The sequence below is a fragment of the Triticum aestivum genome, chromosome 5B, assembly GCF_018294505.1.
Source record: "Triticum aestivum cultivar Chinese Spring chromosome 5B, IWGSC CS RefSeq v2.1, whole genome shotgun sequence".
NCBI lineage: Eukaryota > Viridiplantae > Streptophyta > Magnoliopsida > Poales > Poaceae > Triticum > Triticum aestivum.
The window spans coordinates 496285100-496302803 of NC_057807.1; the positions used below are offsets into that span (position 1 = coordinate 496285100).

General features: G+C 45.9%; 1 protein-coding gene across 1 annotated transcript; it reads right to left on the bottom strand.

Moving 5' to 3' along the window:
* Positions 1 to 4641: 4641 nt before the first annotated feature.
* On the bottom strand, positions 4642 to 5533 carry LOC123116609 (dehydration-responsive element-binding protein 1B-like). Its single transcript, XM_044537546.1, has one exon. It carries the CDS (start codon positions 5336 to 5338, stop codon positions 4676 to 4678), a length of 663 nt encoding a protein of 220 aa, XP_044393481.1. The 5' UTR covers positions 5339 to 5533; the 3' UTR covers positions 4642 to 4675.
* Between the last annotated feature and the right edge of the window lie 12171 nt (positions 5534 to 17704).

Here is a 17704-nt window from a genome sequence, read left to right on the forward strand (position 1 = left end):
CAACTATGTAGACATGACCGAGACACCTCTCCAATCAATAACCAATAGCGGAACCTAGATGCTCATATTGGCTCCAACATATTCTACAAAGATCTTTATCGGTCGAACCGTTATGACAACATACGTTATTCCCTTTGTCACCGGTATGTTACTTGCCCGAGATTCGATTGTCGGTATCTTCATACCTAGTTCAATTTCATTACCAGAAAGTCTCTTTACTCGTTCCGTAATACATCATCATGCAACTAACTCATTAGTCGCTTTCCTTGCAAGGGTTCTTATGATGTGTATTATTGAGAGGGCCCAGAGATACCTCTCCAATACTCGGAGTGACAAATCCTAATCTCGATCTATGCCAACCCAACAAACACCTTCGGAGATACCTGTAGAGCATCTTTATAATCACCCAATTACGTTGTGACGTTTTATAGCACAGAAGGCATTCCTCCGGTATCCGGGAGTTGCATAATCTCATAGTCGAAGGAATATCTATTTGGCATGAAGAAAGCAATACCAATAAAACTGAATGATCAAAATGCTAAGCTAACGAATGGGTCTTGTCCATCACATCATTCTCCTAATGATGTGATCCCATTTATCAAATGACAACACATGTCTATGGTTAGGAAACTTAACCATCTTTGATTAACAATCTAGTGTAGTAGAGGCTTACTAGGGACATGGTATTTTGTCTATGTATCCACACATGTATCAAGTTTCCAGTTAATACAATTCTAGCATGAATAATAAACATTTATCATGAAATAGGGAAATATAAAATAACAACTTTATTATTGCCTCTAGGGCATATTTCCTTCAGATGAATCATAGACAAAGCCTTACGATCTTTGCACTTCTCATCCTTGGTCCACTCCTTCGGTTCTTTTCCACTGAAGGCATCTAGCACCATGTCCAGATCAGGATGCACCAGGATAGCACGCATCTTCACCTGCCACAAAGAAAACCTCGTGTCGTATTCCAACAGCGGAAGATCGAACTTCATTGATGCCATGTCGTTGAAACCCTAGACAGAAACAAGGCCCTGATACCACTTGTTAGAGATATGACAAGCAATCAACTCAACAAAGAATAAGCAAGGGACACGAGATTTTAACGTGTAAAACCCCTCCAACACGAAGGGGAAAAAAACACGGGTGCCAGCCAGCCAAACTTCACTATATCGGGGGAGGTTACAAACGCTGGGGATTTACAATTGATCAGCTTATCCCATGTGGTGGCTTACAAGAGGTATATATAACATAGGTGACATACGTCAATATTGATGTGTACCGCTCCGCTCGCTCGTCAAAAGTTAGCCTCCATCTTTATACTTGAAATTGGAGCATAACATAACAACCCTTACCCTGGAAACCCTTGACCGATCATCCACCATTGTACCACAGCACATTCAGCGCCGGTCTTGTTCACCGCGCGGGATTTGCTTCACCGGGACTCTCATCCCCGCAGCGCATCTGCACCCCGCCCATTCCTACACCGCATTGGAGCCACTTCGTCGACTCCATTGTCTCCCATATCAGAGCTGCTTCACCGACGCCCTCGTACACGACCGCAGATCTGTCAACACCATCATCCACCCTACCAGAGTCGCTTCATCGACGCCCTTGTCCACGACCTCAGATCCGCTTCATCGACACCATCGTCCACCTAACAGAGCCGCTTCACCGACGCCCTCATCCACAAACTCAGCCGCTTCGTCGACACCATGTCCACTATCAGAGCTACTTCACCGACACCCTCGTTCACAACCCTAGATCTTCTTCCCGGACCTCGACAACCACCAGCAGTGGCAACACCCTCGACGACTCTAATCTAATCCCCATTGTATCCCACGATGCTCAGATGCCGACGAGACCTAGTTACTTGTCGCCTTTAAACCCAACTAGCATCACCTGCTTGCTATAATTCAACGGTCGCTCTTGCATCTTATGGAGCTGGCAATTGCAGCAAGGACGATATTTCTTATGGAGCTATCACCTTGACCAACCAAAATTTGGGACCGAATCATAGCTATCATATAAGTGTGTCTCTATTTTGTATTCTTGTGTGCCTTGCAGCATGCTTTGCTAATATTTTCGAATTGTAATCCAGGTGTGTAGCCAATGATTATCACTTTTGCCTACTAAATTAGAGATGTAGAGGTCATACATTACACAAAGTCATAGGTATCATAAAGGAAGGCCATACACTTCATTAGGGTCCCTTGTGTCTAAGTCCATTACACAAAGTCATGGCTAGTTTATATGAGGCACGCAATCACTAATTTATGGTTTAATTATGTGCAATGATATGTAATGTATTATCATGCAAGGAAATCTTAAATTAGTTGTGTCAACATAAAGAGGGGTGCAACAATGAAAAGTACAGGATTTCCGAGTACATGATCTAGGGAGCATTTTCATCGAACATCGCAACAAAAGGAGGAGCAATGCAGAGCCTGTACAACATGTTCTAGTAAGTCACTGCATTTCAATTATTCTGACATGCTATTTGTCTGGCATTGTGCCTGGCCAGGTTTCTAGACGCTATACGTGGGATGAGGAAATACATGTGCATTTCATGACGCTCCCTATCATTTAGAGGATTCACAATACGCAATGATCAGGCTAGTTCGTGTAGGGGAATGTGCTATGCAACAGAAAAGTTATGCTAGATGATCACACCCAGAACACTATGAAGATGGCGGTAACGACCAAACTCACCGACGAGCAAAGTAGAGAAAGCAGTGAAGAAGTCGATGAAGCGCGAGGATTCCCACATCTAGGTTATACCTTCCAGCTATGAGATGATCCGCCAATCAAGAGGGCAAATAGACGACCCCTGCATGGTATCCAGGCATTCCGAAGTAGTAGCCGGCAGAGCTTCGACGTATAGGACTCGAAGAAAACTAGAGAGAGAGAAAGCCTAGCGGCTCTTCTCGTGCAATTAGGAGTCTAAATCTGTTAGGTCAATTAGACCGAAGAGGTTGTCTAATTAGGAGCCTAAACACTTAGGCCTAGACCAAAAGATCATGGAGCTATTGGGAGAGATCCCCTTAGGATTAATGCGTCTCAAGGCGTGTCCAATTCTCTGGACGAATTTCCATACCAAGCCGACCCATAAAGGGCCGATGGCCTTGAAATTTTAGGTCGGACCAATGTCCCAACGGGTAACATCAATCCATTCCCATCATGGCGAAGAACCAATGGAGGAAAATAAACTGTACCTAATAGTGTACCCATATTTATACTAGTCCTCATTATTTGGGTCAAAATTTGACTAGCAAAATGTTAATCATGTCATAAAAAATTATATTCTTTTTTTATACTCCCTCCGTCGCAAAATAAATGTCGCAACTATAGTACAACTTTATACTGAAGTTAGTACAAAGTTAAGATACTTATTTTGGGATGGAGGGAGTATTATTGAATTTGCATATGAATAATGTTTCCAATGGTATGATTTTTGCTACATATAAATTGTATTTTATTAGTTAAAATTATGACCAAAATATGATGCAAAATACGAGAGTGCTAGTATCGCAAGTATACCATACTTTTATCATATTGTTAGGCCGTCCAAAAACAGAGTAGCGTCGTTGGTGGATTTGCTCGGATCTCGTCGTTGTTCGTCTATGTTCATGTGTCTTCGAATTGGATCTTTCTGATCTAAGTTATTCTTCATCTGCGGCGGTTACTGTTCTGGTGCGTTGGTCTTACGGGGCCTTAGCACGACGACTTTCGGACTGTCTACTACAACAAGTTGTGCCCGACTTCGACGATAGAGAGGCGATGACAGCGGCACGCCTTTGACTCGCTTCAGTATTGGTAGTCGTCGCTAGGTGGTCTACGGATCTGGATATTTATTATTTCTGATATTTGTTGTACTGCCATGGTTGAAGATTCGAATTTTTTTTAAAGAAAAAACAGAGTAGCGTCGAGCTGTGTCACCACCCAAGGCGAGACGTCCTTTCATTTGTCGTTTCCTTACCTTGGTTTCTGTTGCCAAGATATTTGGTTGGTCTCCATGTAGCGAATGATTGCACTACAACTGCTCATTTCTTCCTTTTAAAAAAATGCCCATTTCCTCATTATTGAATAAAGAAAGAACCCCAAGTTTGGCCTCCTGGAAGTAGAAACCGAGAGCTTTCGCATTTGGGGAAAAACATAGCCCCCGACGCTTACTCTCTGTTATTCTCATATCTGGAAGAACATAGCTACACTAGCCACGAAAGTGTCTTTCTGCTCCCGAGCTCATTTGAGCTCGGTGAACAGTAAAATCGAAAAAAAATCAAAAAAAAATAAAAAATTTCAAAAAAAATCTTAGAGAAACATTGACAAAAGTTCTAAGTGCTTGCAAAAATTTATCATGAAATCGCATTCCTATAAGGCGTGGCAAAAAAAATAAATTCAGCCTCCAAAATGCTTTTGAAAGTAGCATTTTCAGAGTACCGATTTTTTTTTTGCCACGCCTTTTAGAAATGTGATTTCATGACGAATTTTTGCAAGCACTTAAAACTTTTGTCAAAGTTTCTACCAAAAAAAATTTGGAATTTTTTGAATTTTTTTCGATTTTACTGTTCACCCGAGCTCATATGAGCTCGGGTGCAGAAACTCCACGTCCCACTAGCCACTGCTACTACAACTGCCTAAAAATTTACACTGCTTGATCAGTCGAACTAGTAGCTCCACAGCACCGTCGGCGTGTCGAAGCCGTCGTCGTGTTCGCGGTCCTCCCTCCATGCACCGGCGGCCGGCGGCTCCATGAGCATCCCCTGCGCCAAGCTTGCGTAGTACGCCCCCGCGTCCATGCCGTCCATCCGGAGCTCGTCGTCCAGCCCCGATAAGTCGCTTGAGGTGATGGAGGGCGCGCTCGCCTCGGTCGTGGACGCGTCGGCAGGGTGCTGCTCCTGGAATGCCTCGAGGGCGACGGCGACGGCGTCCTTGATCTCTTGCGCGGGGGCGAACCTGAACGACCCGGTCGCGTGGACGGGCATCATCCGCCAGGCGGAGTCGGCGAAGTTGAGGCAGGCATCGTGGCCGGAGAGCGCGAGCGCGGCGGAGTCGTGCGCGCGAGCCGCCATCTCGGCGGTGGCGAAGGTGCCGAGCCAGAGCCTGTAGTAACCCCGGCTTACAGGGACGCGCAGCTCGCACACCCACTGCCCGACCCTGCCACGGCGGCGCACGCCGCGGTACACCGGGTGGCGCGTCTCCTGCAGCTTGATCCGCCCGGCCCGCCGCTTCGGCGGCTCCGACCACACCGTCCGGTACTCCTGCTCCTCCGGCCACACCGTCATGTACTCTTGCCCCTCAAACTGCGGCCAGGCGGCAACGGTGTCCATCACTCGCAGCTAGAGTCGAGAGTGGGTTGTGGTGTTGCTGCAGCCGTGTAGGCGTGTAGCGAGGCAGTAGTATGTTCCGAGCTAGTGAGCTGGAGAGCTGGAGCTCGGAATGGATGAGAATGAGACGAAGGCGGATGACACGTATCTATAGAGATACTAAGGGCGTGTTTGGTTAGTTTCTCCATCGGATCTGGCTAGGAGAGAAAAACGAGCCAGGCTGAGCTGGGTAAGAAAAAACAGGGCAAAAAATGTAATGACCAGTTGATTGGTTGCCTGTATTAAGGTCTTGTCATCGAGATGTAATTTTTATCCGGCGTTTGATTGCATACATGCATATGATTATGAGTTAACAACAAAGCTTAACACCCATCAGGTTTGGCATCTCATTTCATCGAACATGTTGAGTGCGCCGGAGCTTCCTCTGCCCATCATGTCCTTAACCGGTGATGACGCTCAACTGCCTCGAGGACCCCCTCGGTTGAGCGGGATGCGCTAGCCGGCACAGCGGCCGTGGAGCACGTGCCGCTCTCTGCACTCTCCTCGGGCCACGTCGAGGCCGCCGTTGCCGTGCTCCTCACCTCGCTGGCCTTCCTCACGCGCGCCGCGCAGCGCTGGTTTCGGCCGTGGAAGCTGCTGCTCTGCTTGGGATCCCCCGACCGCGCCGTGGACGTCGCAGCGGCCGCGGAGCTTGGCCTCCGCCTCGTCCACGTCGACGCCAACCACGCCGAGGAGATCGCGGACACGGTCATGGCGCTCTTCCTCGGCATCCTCCGCCGCACCCACCTGCTGTCCGGACACGCGTCCTCCTCCACGCCGTCAGCCCGGTGGCTCGGCTCCGTCCTCCACCTCCTTCTATCCTTGCACGGAGCTCAAGCTCTTGCCCGCACCCATCTTGCCCATCCCCTGCTGGAACACATAGAAGAAGTAGCCCTGGTTCATGGTGAACATGTTCACAAGCCGCTGCGTCTCCGGCGACTCGAACTGCGCCTGGTCCGAGCTCAGCAGGCCCCTCCGCTGCTGCAGCTCCTTGAAGTAGACTCCGTCGAATGTCGTGCTCGTCCGGTCGAACGTCGCCGTCGCGGAGTCCCCGCCCTTGCTGCACGTAGCCGCCAGTGACGACGCGAATCCGGCGTCCAACACGGCCGCCTTGAACTTGAGGCGGGGCGTGAACGACGGGCAGTGCGCCACGCCCAGAGTGTGCCCGCCGGAGAGCGCCACCATGTCCTGCACGTACCCCGGTGAGTCCCCGCAGTCTGGCCGCTCCCGGCCCTCGCGGCCGAGGCCGACGGCGGTGGCGGGAGCAAGGTGAGCCTCGTACTGCGTCTCCTCTGCCTGTCCGTCCTCCTTGCTTGCGCCTAATCAGGTCGCGTCCACTTGGCCGCACAAGGACGCCGGTCATGGCATCAGGGTCACGACCGTGGACTGCGGGACAAGCCCTAGCGCCGGCGCCCCACGCAACACAAGGTGAGCCAGGCGTCCTCGCAGCGCCGACGAGATCCAGAGTGAGGAGAAAGGGAAGAGTCGGTTGACCCAGAGAGAGGAGAAAGGGAAGAGTGATTAAGTGTAAACAGATCTCCAGCGAGCCATCGAGAGCATAGCTCGGGCCTGGCTCGTGAGAAACTGCCGATTCGGCCGTTTCCAACGAGCAAGGCCGAGAGGTGCTTTAAGAATCATGCTATGCAGGCCTAACATTATATGCGTGCAACCAAACAGCCCACCTCTAAAAAGATGCTGCATCGCGCGGACCTGGTTGAGCTCGATGCAGGCAACCAAACTCGCCCTAAGTTCCCATGATTTGAAGCGTGCCGGTGCTTTGAGGATTGTGAGACCGCCGAGGGCCCTGGTTTTAGTTTTATCGCTCCTTTTTGTTTTTATTTTTACACCTTTTAATTCCTGAGCACTTATTAAAATTTGTGAATATTAAAAGAAAAATAATAATTACAATTCACATTTTTAGACTCAATTATACTTATTAAATTCATGTCAGTTCCCATGATTTGAAGCATGCCGCTGCTTTGAGGGTTGTGAGGCCGCGAGGGCCCTACTTGTAAGGTGCATCCTGTTTAGTTTTATCGCTCCTTCTTGTTTTTATTTTTTTACACCTTTTATTTCATGAGCACTTATTAAAATTTGTGAATGTTTAAAAGAAAAATAATAATCACAGTTCACATGTTTTAGATTCATTAATATTTATTAAATTCGTATCTAACTCCCACGATTTGAAGTGTGCTGGTGCTTTGAGGGTTGTGAGACCCCCGAGGGCCCTACTTGTAAGGTGCGTCCTGTATAGTTTTATCGCTCCTTCTTATTTTTATTTTTTTACACCTTCTAATTCACGAGCACTTATAAAAATTTGTGTACATTTAAAAGGAAAATAATAATTAAAATTCAAAATTTTAGAATCATTCACATTTATTAAATTTGTGTATATTTCAGGATCATTTTTAAAGTTTCCGAACATTTCAAAACTTGAAAGCTCCCATAATTTAAGCGTTATGGTTCTTCGAGGGTTGTGGGATCGCTGATGATTGTACATGTAAGGTTATGTGTTGTTTAGTTTTACACATTTTAGTTCAAGAGTGCTTATTAAAATATGTGAACATTAAAAAGAAAAAGATAAATAAAATTCACATTTTTAAATTGAATGATATTTATTAAATTTTTGGATATCTCCTGATCATTTCTACAGTTTCTTAACATTTTTAAAATTTGAAAAACTTATTTAACCTGTGGATTTTTTAATCCATGAATATATTTTAAATTGAGAATATTTTCTAAAATTCATGGTCTTCTACCATTTGAAATATTTTTATAAATTATTGAACATATTTGAAATTAAAAAGATAGCCAATTTATCTAACCTAATAGTGGGGCGAGCAGGATAAAAGCTAAGCGAGGGAGAGCTTCGTGCGCAGGCCCATGTGAGCATTATATCAACAATTCCACGGTTTCATTCTGGAACAGGAACTCCAAAGATACCATTGACTGACAACAAGGTCGAAAAGTGTAAGTGCGATCTTCAACATCAATCCGACACGACATACGAACAAAAAGACACCGCCAAAACATAATTTAAAGACAAGTCAACATAGACAAAAAGTCCAAACAAAACAACCGATTGCAATAATCTATTAGATATAAAAGAGTTCTTCAACGAGTGAAAAACGGCGTGGAGAAACACGCGTTAGCCTCTAGTCTATTATACTTGATGGAGGAAGTACGTCGTGGAAACATGAAAATTTCATTGTGGGCCGTCGGATCTGTAATCTAAGGGGTGGCTCATCCATCGACCATTTCGTGCGTTTTACAGAAAAATCCCGACGCCTTGTCCAAAAATATAACTATCCTCGGGGTGCTTGCATGCAAGGACATGAGGTTCAATCAGGAGCTGACATTTCAAATCCGACGATTCACGTATCACGTATGGGTTTCCAGGGTTCCACTAGTAGTAGGTCTTCATGGGATACTTACGGAGGCTACGGGTAGGGCTTAAAGATGGCGTCACCTTCCAGAAACCTCTAACTACTTGGCAACATGTATGCAACAAGCAGCTTCATTTGTTTTCTCATAGGGTAGCGCTATATGTGCGAGGGGCACGATCATGGCCGCTCGATCTAACTTAGAAATGAGATTTGGACAATCCAGTCATAATAGCTAGAAATCTCAGCGTCCAACTGTTTATATGTTTATAACACAACGTATATGACATCAAAGGGTAGCCCACTCATGTCATCAAACTTGTGCACAAAAGCACAGACAAAAAAACTATTGGGGGCCGCTTATGAATTGCAAAAATAAAAATAGAAATCAAATACACTTTACACAAAAAAGGGTGCTAACCCTTAATCATTTGTTTAAGAAATAAAACTAAATAAAATGGAGCTTCTATCGTGCTCACTTCGAAAAGGCTACAAATCTCCAAGTTAACAAAAGAGGATATATGCGAAAGTGTTACTCTAATCTCGAGCACAAATACCCCTCATGGACAGTAAATTCCTAAAAATAGTAAAATAAATCATGAACATCAACAAGTTTTCTAGCATCATGCAAAATTTTCCACGAAAAGACGTCCGTAGAGTGTGTGCCAGAAAAAAAGGGTGCTTCAAAATGCATCTTTTTGACCCTTGAATCTGTTTTTTATGGCCTCCATTGATGTCATTTCAATGTGAAACTTTGCAAGATATTAGATTTTTTATGTTCATCCACAAAAAAAATCATATTTTTTGATTTTATATACTATTTTTTGAATTTACTGCTCATTCGGGTGTACTTGAGCTCGGGAGCAGATTATCCATGTCTGGATATATCACTAGTGCAGAACCGGGCAATAACACCGGTTCGTAAGGCCCTTTAGTGCCGGTTCCATAACCGGCACTAAAGTGTGGGCACTAAAGCCCCCCCCCCCCTTAGTACCGGTTCAACACGAACCGGTGGTAAAGGGCAACCACGTGGCACGAGCCAGCTCCGGGGGGCTGGAGCCCTTTAGTACCGGTTGGTAATACCAACCGGTACTATAAGGTTTGGGGGGTTTTTAGTTTTATGATTTCTTTTTCATTTAATTTTGTGTTTCCATTTTAATTCTTTTTCGTTTGCTGGTATTTTACGATACTACACATTGTACACGTTATGCATATATATATATATATATATATATATATATATATATATATATATATATATATATATATATATATATATATATAAATAGAATTTCTAGTAGAACCAATCATGCATATATATATCATCAATGTCTCACAAACCACCATATTAATTAATTCACACATACACAAATGTATAGCTATATACAATTTCTCCTACATATGCATGTTGCCTTCGGAGCCAGTGACATTAGCCTAATTGGTGCCTTCGGAGCACGATGACAATTGGAAGTGGTTTTCATGGGGGCGGTAGCGGGTAATAGTATTCTCCCTTCGGATTTATGACCTGGTCGAACAAAAATCCCGCTATTTCCTCTTGAAGTGCTTCTACGCGCTCCATTTCTAGGAGCTTCTCCCGCACCTTTCTGAACTGTTAAGAAGGAGATAAATATGCATGTGTATTAATTGTGTGACTAGATATCGATAATGGTGTAAAAATTGTGAATAGTATTCTGACAAGTGTACCCATTCCTGTCTTTGAGATCTGCTCCTTTCAGACGCCATCATGCGAATGTTCTCGCAAACGCAGAATGCACACAGATCAGTCCCCTGCGCCTGCTTCAGGGCCTTTACGAGAATGAAATTTGATCATATAATAATTAATCAAGCATGATAATTAAAGAGATGGCAGTTAGCTAGCTAGCTAGTACTACTTAATTACTTACCTTGGGTCGAAACCATTGAAGCTTTTTTTTCCATTCGCCATCCGTGACGCTGATGAACCTTGCCCAAGCCCTGCCCGCCGACAAAGAAAATGAATAAAGGGGTTATTAAATAGTTCATATCATGAAATGACGAACTAAATAGGCCGAGATATATAGTTAATAATGATTGAAATTACCTGTTGACTATCCCAAACAAGATGTTATAGTCAGTTTTAACTTTGAGTAGTGAGTCCAGTATTTCAACTGTTCCGGCGTCAACTTTAATGATACACAAGACCCAGTGAAATCTGCATGGACACACGTTCACATGTCTTAATTAAGCGGGCATATGTAAGCAAAAACATGTAGCTAGCTAGTAGGCAAAAACAGAGAATTTATAGTACAAGACAGTGTGACTCAATGGAAGTTGTAAGGAAGTAGTATATCTTCATTGTATTTGAGGCGCTTCAAGAACTCTAGCATGTTGTCCTCTACGTCCTTTTGATGATGTGGATTTATCCGCCATGTGTATTCATTAACGGTGTTTGGGTCAATGAACCCAATGCCATAGCGTCCACCTTTTCTCATTTCATACATCTTCATCCTGCATAATACCACAGAAAAGAATATAGTGAGGATAATTACAGATAATGATTGATCAAAAAGATCACTACAGCTAGCTTGAGACTTAAATTACAGAAAGAAATCACTTACAGACAATAGCAACTGACGATAGATTTGTCGAGTGCGTCTTGATTGTATAACTGAAACAGTTCAGAATACTCAACGGACAGAGCTTTCTCATGGAAGTAATGCTCCTCCTTGACATTCACCATGAGGGACAATCGATCTGAAATCTTGGTAATGTTCATGTACCATTGATGCAATTCATACATTCTCGTTGGGAGGTTCTTGACCTTGTCTGGCTCGACCAAAGGTTGGCCCCGGACATATTTCCGTTTTATTTCATCCTCTCTAAGCACAGGCATGGGCTCGATCTCGAGGAGTTGTCCAACAGTGATGTTGAGAACTTCAACCTGCATTATATGGTCCTTGGTTATTACCACATTGCCCACCTCGAGAACGTAAACTGTTTGCCCACAATAATATTGGGCGCGCGTACTGTCACGTGTTGTTGGCATAACAAGCGAGGGGATCGATTGCGCCGCCTGTTCTCCCAGCTGGGGAATGGTTTTCCCGCATTTTTTGACAGCTGCTTGTTGTTTGCTCGATCCCGAGCTCGCCTCCTTACGTAGACGTGCTCGATTTAACTTCCTGATGTGGCGCTCATAGTCTGTGTCAACAGGCTTGGGAGCTGGTGGTTGAGCCATACGAATGAAGTGGTCAACCGTTTCCTCAGGCACTTTTTCCCTTGGCGGTGGTGGCGGTTTCGGTGCAAAATGGGCTTCCACCTCGGCCTTCGATATGGCTGCGTTTTCCTCCTCGGACTTGTCATAAGCCCTCTGCAGAAGAGGCGTGAGGCTTGGACCATATTTATATCGCTTGCCTCCGCCTGTACTTCCTGTACTACCTCGAATCGTACCGCTACGTACCATAGCTGCGGGGTGTCTCTTCTACGATTGCTGAGGCGGCGGAGACGGCTGACGGAGCTGAGTTGGACGAGGAGGAGTGGCCTGAAGCTGTGCCGGACTTGGAGGAGTGGCCTGAGGTTGTGCCGGACTTGGAGGAGGAGTGGACGTCTGACGCTGTGGCGGACTTGGAGGAGGAGGAGTGGCCTGACACTTTGGCGGACTTGGAGGAGGAGTGGCCTGACACTTTGCCGGACTTGGTGGACTTGCAGGAGCGGGAGTCTGCTGACTCGGTGGCGGACTTTGACGAGGAGTCGGCTGACGCGGTGTCCGTGGCCTTCGAAAGATGATGCGATCCTTTTTCCATAGGATGATACGATGTTTGGCCTCTCCGAGAAAGCGCTCGTCGTCACCTCCAGGAATGTCAAGCTGTAGCTCCGAATATGGTGGGTCCACCACCTCATCAACCAAGACACGAGCATAGCCCGCTGGAATCGGGTTGCAATGGAAGGTTGCCTCGGGGGGATTTGTAAAAGCAACGGCGTCCGCCACCTTCATGGATATGTTCGTTATTTTGACATGTAGCTCACATTTAGTGTTCTCCGTGATGTCATCCACGGGGTATCTACCCAGCATTGCATCGTCCGGGGCGGAACCCACGCTGCTTCTCGGCATGGATGGGGTGGTGCTATCCAATGCTGGATCATCCGCTAGAAGCTGCAGCTCCTGAGACCCCCTTTGCTGGGTAAGTGAGTCGATCTGCTCCTGCTGCCGCTGGAATTTGACTGCCAATTCCGCTTGACTTGCTTCTAGGCCTTGAAGGCGTTCATAGTCCCGCTTCCTCTGCTCCTCCTCCATCTTCCTCTTCTTCTCCTCCGCAATCTTCTTTCTCGCACGGGTTCTATAGTCGGTGTTCCAGTCTGAAAACCCCTCATACCACAGAATAGCGCCCTTGCCTCATGTTCTTCCCGGGTGTTCAGGATTTCCCAGGGCACGCGTAAGCTTGTCGTTCTCTCTATTGGGCTGGAACACCCCCGATCGTGCCTCTTCTATTGCAACAAGTATCGCATCGTCGGCTCCCTTCAGACTTGCCTTCGTCGAAACATTGCCTGTCTTCGGGTCCAACTCCCCCCCATGCGCATAGAACCAAGTCCTGCACCTGGGGGTCCAGCTCTTAGTAACCGGAGTGACACCTGCATCCTCCATCTCTTTCTCAGACTTATCCCACTTAGGCATTGCCACCGCATAGCCACCTGGCCCCAGCTTATGGAACTTATCCTTTTTTTCGGCATTCTTCTTGTTTATTCTCGACCGTTCCTTAGCTAATTCCGAATCCTTGAATTTCACGAAATCGTCCCAATGAGCATGTTGGTTCTCTAGTGTTCCCTCGAATACTGGAGTCTTCCTTCCTCCCTTGACGTACTTATCCCATTCACGATTCTTGTGGTTCTTGAATGCAACCGCCATCTTCCTAAGAGCAGCGTCCTTGACTTTCTGCACATCTGCTTTTGTGAAATGATCTGGTAGGGTGAAATGTTCCATGAGAGTATCCCAAAGCAGATCTTTTTGATTCTTGTCGACAAAAGTAACATCTAGACATGGCTTTGCTGGCTCTCTCCATTCTTGAAGTTTAATCGGGAGTTGGTCCTTCACAAGAACTCCACACTGACGAACGAACTTGTCCGCAATCTTCTTAGGCACTAATGGTTCGCCATTAGGTCTGACTGCCTCGATATTGTACTTTACGCCCTCCTTCAACTTTTTGTTCGGGCCTCGTTTCGTCCTTTTGCCTGAAGATTTGCTCGATCCGGATGGTTGAAAGAACAAAGATCGATTCGTTAATATATCTTCAAGTCATTTAAAACATGTGATGAACACCAGATGCCTGCTTATATAAATATACCTTGCCAGTCTTTGTTGTTTCAGGATCAACATGTTCTTCGTCATCGTCATAATCGTAGTGCATGACTTCATTAATTTGGTCGTCGCGATCGAATATCATATCACCCTCTCCGGTGTTGTTTAGAAATTCGGAGCCGTCATAATCTTCTTCTTCATTCTGATCATCATCTGGCCCACGTATCATATCGAACATGGTCTGTTCTCCCTCTCTGTCGGTATTGTCTGCCATAGCTTTTATTTAACTAATCCAAAAGAAATATAAAACAATTTAGTATTCAAATTACATCGTCTCGAATAATAGATATAATCTCGAATACATCGTCTAGAATAATAGATATAATATCGAATACATCGTCTCGAATAATATATAATATTGAATAGTACATCACTGGCTAGGTAGCTAATTAAAGATCGAATACTACAGAAGAATCTAGGACACTCGCGGTTCCTGCGGCGCGGGCGGTGGACACCCAAAGAGAAGGAACCCTCACAGGATCATAGCTGAAGTGAGATCCCCGAAGAAACTGCCAGGTATTGGAGAACCTGCCGCCTTCTAACGCAACCATGTAGCGATGGACGTGCTCGTCCTCCTCCCTGACACGGCTACGTACCACCTCCGGCGGGGCCGGGTCCCTCCGCACCGAAACTGGCCCACGCGAACGCCACCAAACGAGATCAGGGTCGACGACGGGACCCGGGGCCGGGTTCCTCATCAAGCGGCGCGCCCCTCCAGGCAGCACCTCCCAGTGCCAGCCCGGCGGAGCCCAGTCCCGGACATGGGTCAGCCGGACGTCGTCGCGGACGGGTCGACGGCGAGGATGCGGGCCGGGCATCGTCGAGAACAAATACTAGCTATATGCCCGCAAAAAGTAACATTTTTTTATGATTGGATTTTGATAACTAAAATTTCTAACATTTCTATATAACACTAATTATGCTATCATTGCATATGTCAAAAATCTATATACTATTTCATACTAATTAAGCATCTAACACTAAAAACAGAAAACACAACATCTATACATCCATTAAAAAACTGAAAAACAACATTATATAAAAATTTCCATACTAATTAAACACTAATTATATCCATCTAACATGCATTCATACATATATAATAGTGAAAAAATAATAATCTAAATAATCTAAACTAATTAAACATACAAAATACGTATATACATGCATTAATTCATACATATGTACGTGTGTGTGTGTGTGTTCATCATGCTTGTGTGTGTGTGTATGGGCTCGGGGAGGGGCGGCGCCCATGGTGGCCGCCGGGGGCGAGGGAGAGGGGTTAGAGGGGGAGAGCTCACAGCGGGGCGACGGCGAGGGCGAGGCGACGGCGACGGCGAGGCGACGACCGGGGGCGGTGACGGGCCGGGGCGTGACGCGGGGGCGGCGACGCGGGGACGGTGCGACGGGGATGGGCCCGGGGTGGCGACGGGACGGGGGCGGCGACAGGGACGGGGGCGGCGACGGCGACGGGGGCGGCGGCGGCGACGGGGCGGCGACAGCGACGGCGTCGATCAAATGGGGAAACAGAGGAAGAAATGAAATTTTCGCAACTGTTGTATATATAGGAGAGGCCTTTAGTACCGGTTGGAGCCACCAACCGGTACTAAAGGCCAGTTTTGGCCAGCCCAAGCGGCGGGAAGCGACCCCCTTTAGTACCGGGTGGTGGCACAAACCGGTACTAAAGGCCCCCCCTTTAGTACCGGTTGGTGGCTCCAACCGGTACTAAAGGCCTCGCGCTGCCACCCCAAAGTTTAGTCCCACCTCGCCGGGCGAAGGGCAGCCGCACTGGTTTATAAACCCAGCCGCGGCTACCACTTCGAACTCCTCTATATAGCAGGCTTGTGGGCCTAAACTCTGCGCGCTGCCCTGTGAGTCTGCTGGGCCTTTAAGGCCTGTAATTACACACCTGTGGCCTATCAGGCCCACAGGGCAGCGCCCCAATTTTTTTATAGTTTTTTTCTTTTCTGCTTTATTTTCTTCTATTTATTTTTGCGTAGTTTTTTGTATAGTTTTTTCTTTTCTGTTATATTTATTTTCTTCTATTTATTTGTGAGTAGTTTTTCATCTAGTTTGCCAAAATTCAACATTTTCAGAGTTCATTTTGTAGTGATTTTCAATTTCACGGTCATTTTGTAAACGATTGAAAAATAGCAAATATAATTTTTTTCTTTTCTGCTTTATTTTTTCTTCTTTTTATTTCTGAGTAGTTTTTTCTTTTCTGCTATATTTATTTTCTTCTATTTATTTCTGAGTAGTTTTTTATATAGTTTTTTTCTTTTCAGCTATAGTTTTTCTTCTTTTCTGCTATTTTTTCTTTTCTGCAAAACTTGATGGTCAAAGTCTGGAGTTATAACTTAAAAAAAGAAATGTCGACGTGCAATTAGTTTTTGCCATAACAGAAGAAGTCCGGAGTTGTAATAAGTTATTAAAAATAAAAAAGAGGTGCAATGCTCGTTAATTTGCTTCAAGCCTTTCGGAATAGTGTAAACTGCACTGCGCATAGCTCCGTGCAGTCTACCGTATTCCTGAAGGCTTGAAGCTAAGCAACGTGAGCATTGAGCCTCTTCTTCATCGTCTCTGCACTCAGGGCTTATAAACCGCTCCTAGTCCCTCTCACTTCGCGAGGTGGGACTAAAAAACAGCTTACGTCTGGTTCATCCATGAACCGGTACTAAAGGTGCTCGTGGGGCCCAGCCTTACCTGACACAACCTCATTAGTACCGGTTCGTGGTACAAACCGGCACTAAATGGTGATGGTGGGGCCATAGCCTGACCGGAGGCTGACACAGCCTCTTTAGTACCGGTTCGTGGCATGAACCGGTACTAAAGGTTCGCCACGAACCGGTGCTATTGATCGCCGCCACGAACCGGCACTAGTGTACACATTAGTGCCGGCTGAAATTCCAACCGGCACTATTGTGCTTCACATTTGACCCTTTGCCACGACCCGGTACTAAAGGGGGTGCGCTGGCGCACGTGCGGTGCGGCAAGTTTAGTCCCACCTAGCTAGCCGAGGGGCGACCGCACTGGTTTATAAACCCCTTACGGTCGCTCTCTCGAGCTCCTCTCCAAAGCAGGCCTACTGGGCCTACGTGTTCTTTGCTGCCCTGTGGGCCCACTTGGCCTTTGCGGGCCTGCATCCTGGCCCAACAACAGGTTGGGTTTCTAGTCGTATGCAGGCCGCTCTGGCCTAGTAGGCGGGCTTTTTTTATTTTTTGCTTTATTTATTTTGTGTTTTTTTGTGTATTTAGAGTTTCTTTGTGAATATTTTTGCTTTAGGTACAAAAAATTACAAACTTTCTGTTAGTGCCTGTAGTTTTCAAATTTGAATAGTTTAAATTTTGAATTATTTGAAATTAGTGTGAATCACTAGTTTGTGAATAACTTAACTTTAAAAATCAGTAAAGGCATGAAAGAATTTGTTTGCACATAAAATTTCTTCGCGTTTCAAATGCCAAAACACATAACTACCCTAACTATTACAGAGATTCCCCTCTGGGTGTGAAACACAGAAGAAAGTGATGATAGTGAAGCCGATCACATCCCAGATCTTTGGGTGTGAAACTTTTTCTTCGCGTGTGTCCCTTTGCGCCGTAACCATGGAAAATCTTCATC

What these genes read in the sequence shown, in the direction of transcription:
- LOC123116609 (XM_044537546.1), bottom strand. Translation starts at nt 5,338, where the DNA reads ATGGACACCGTTGCCGCCTGGCCGCAGTTTGAGGGGCAAGAGTACATG.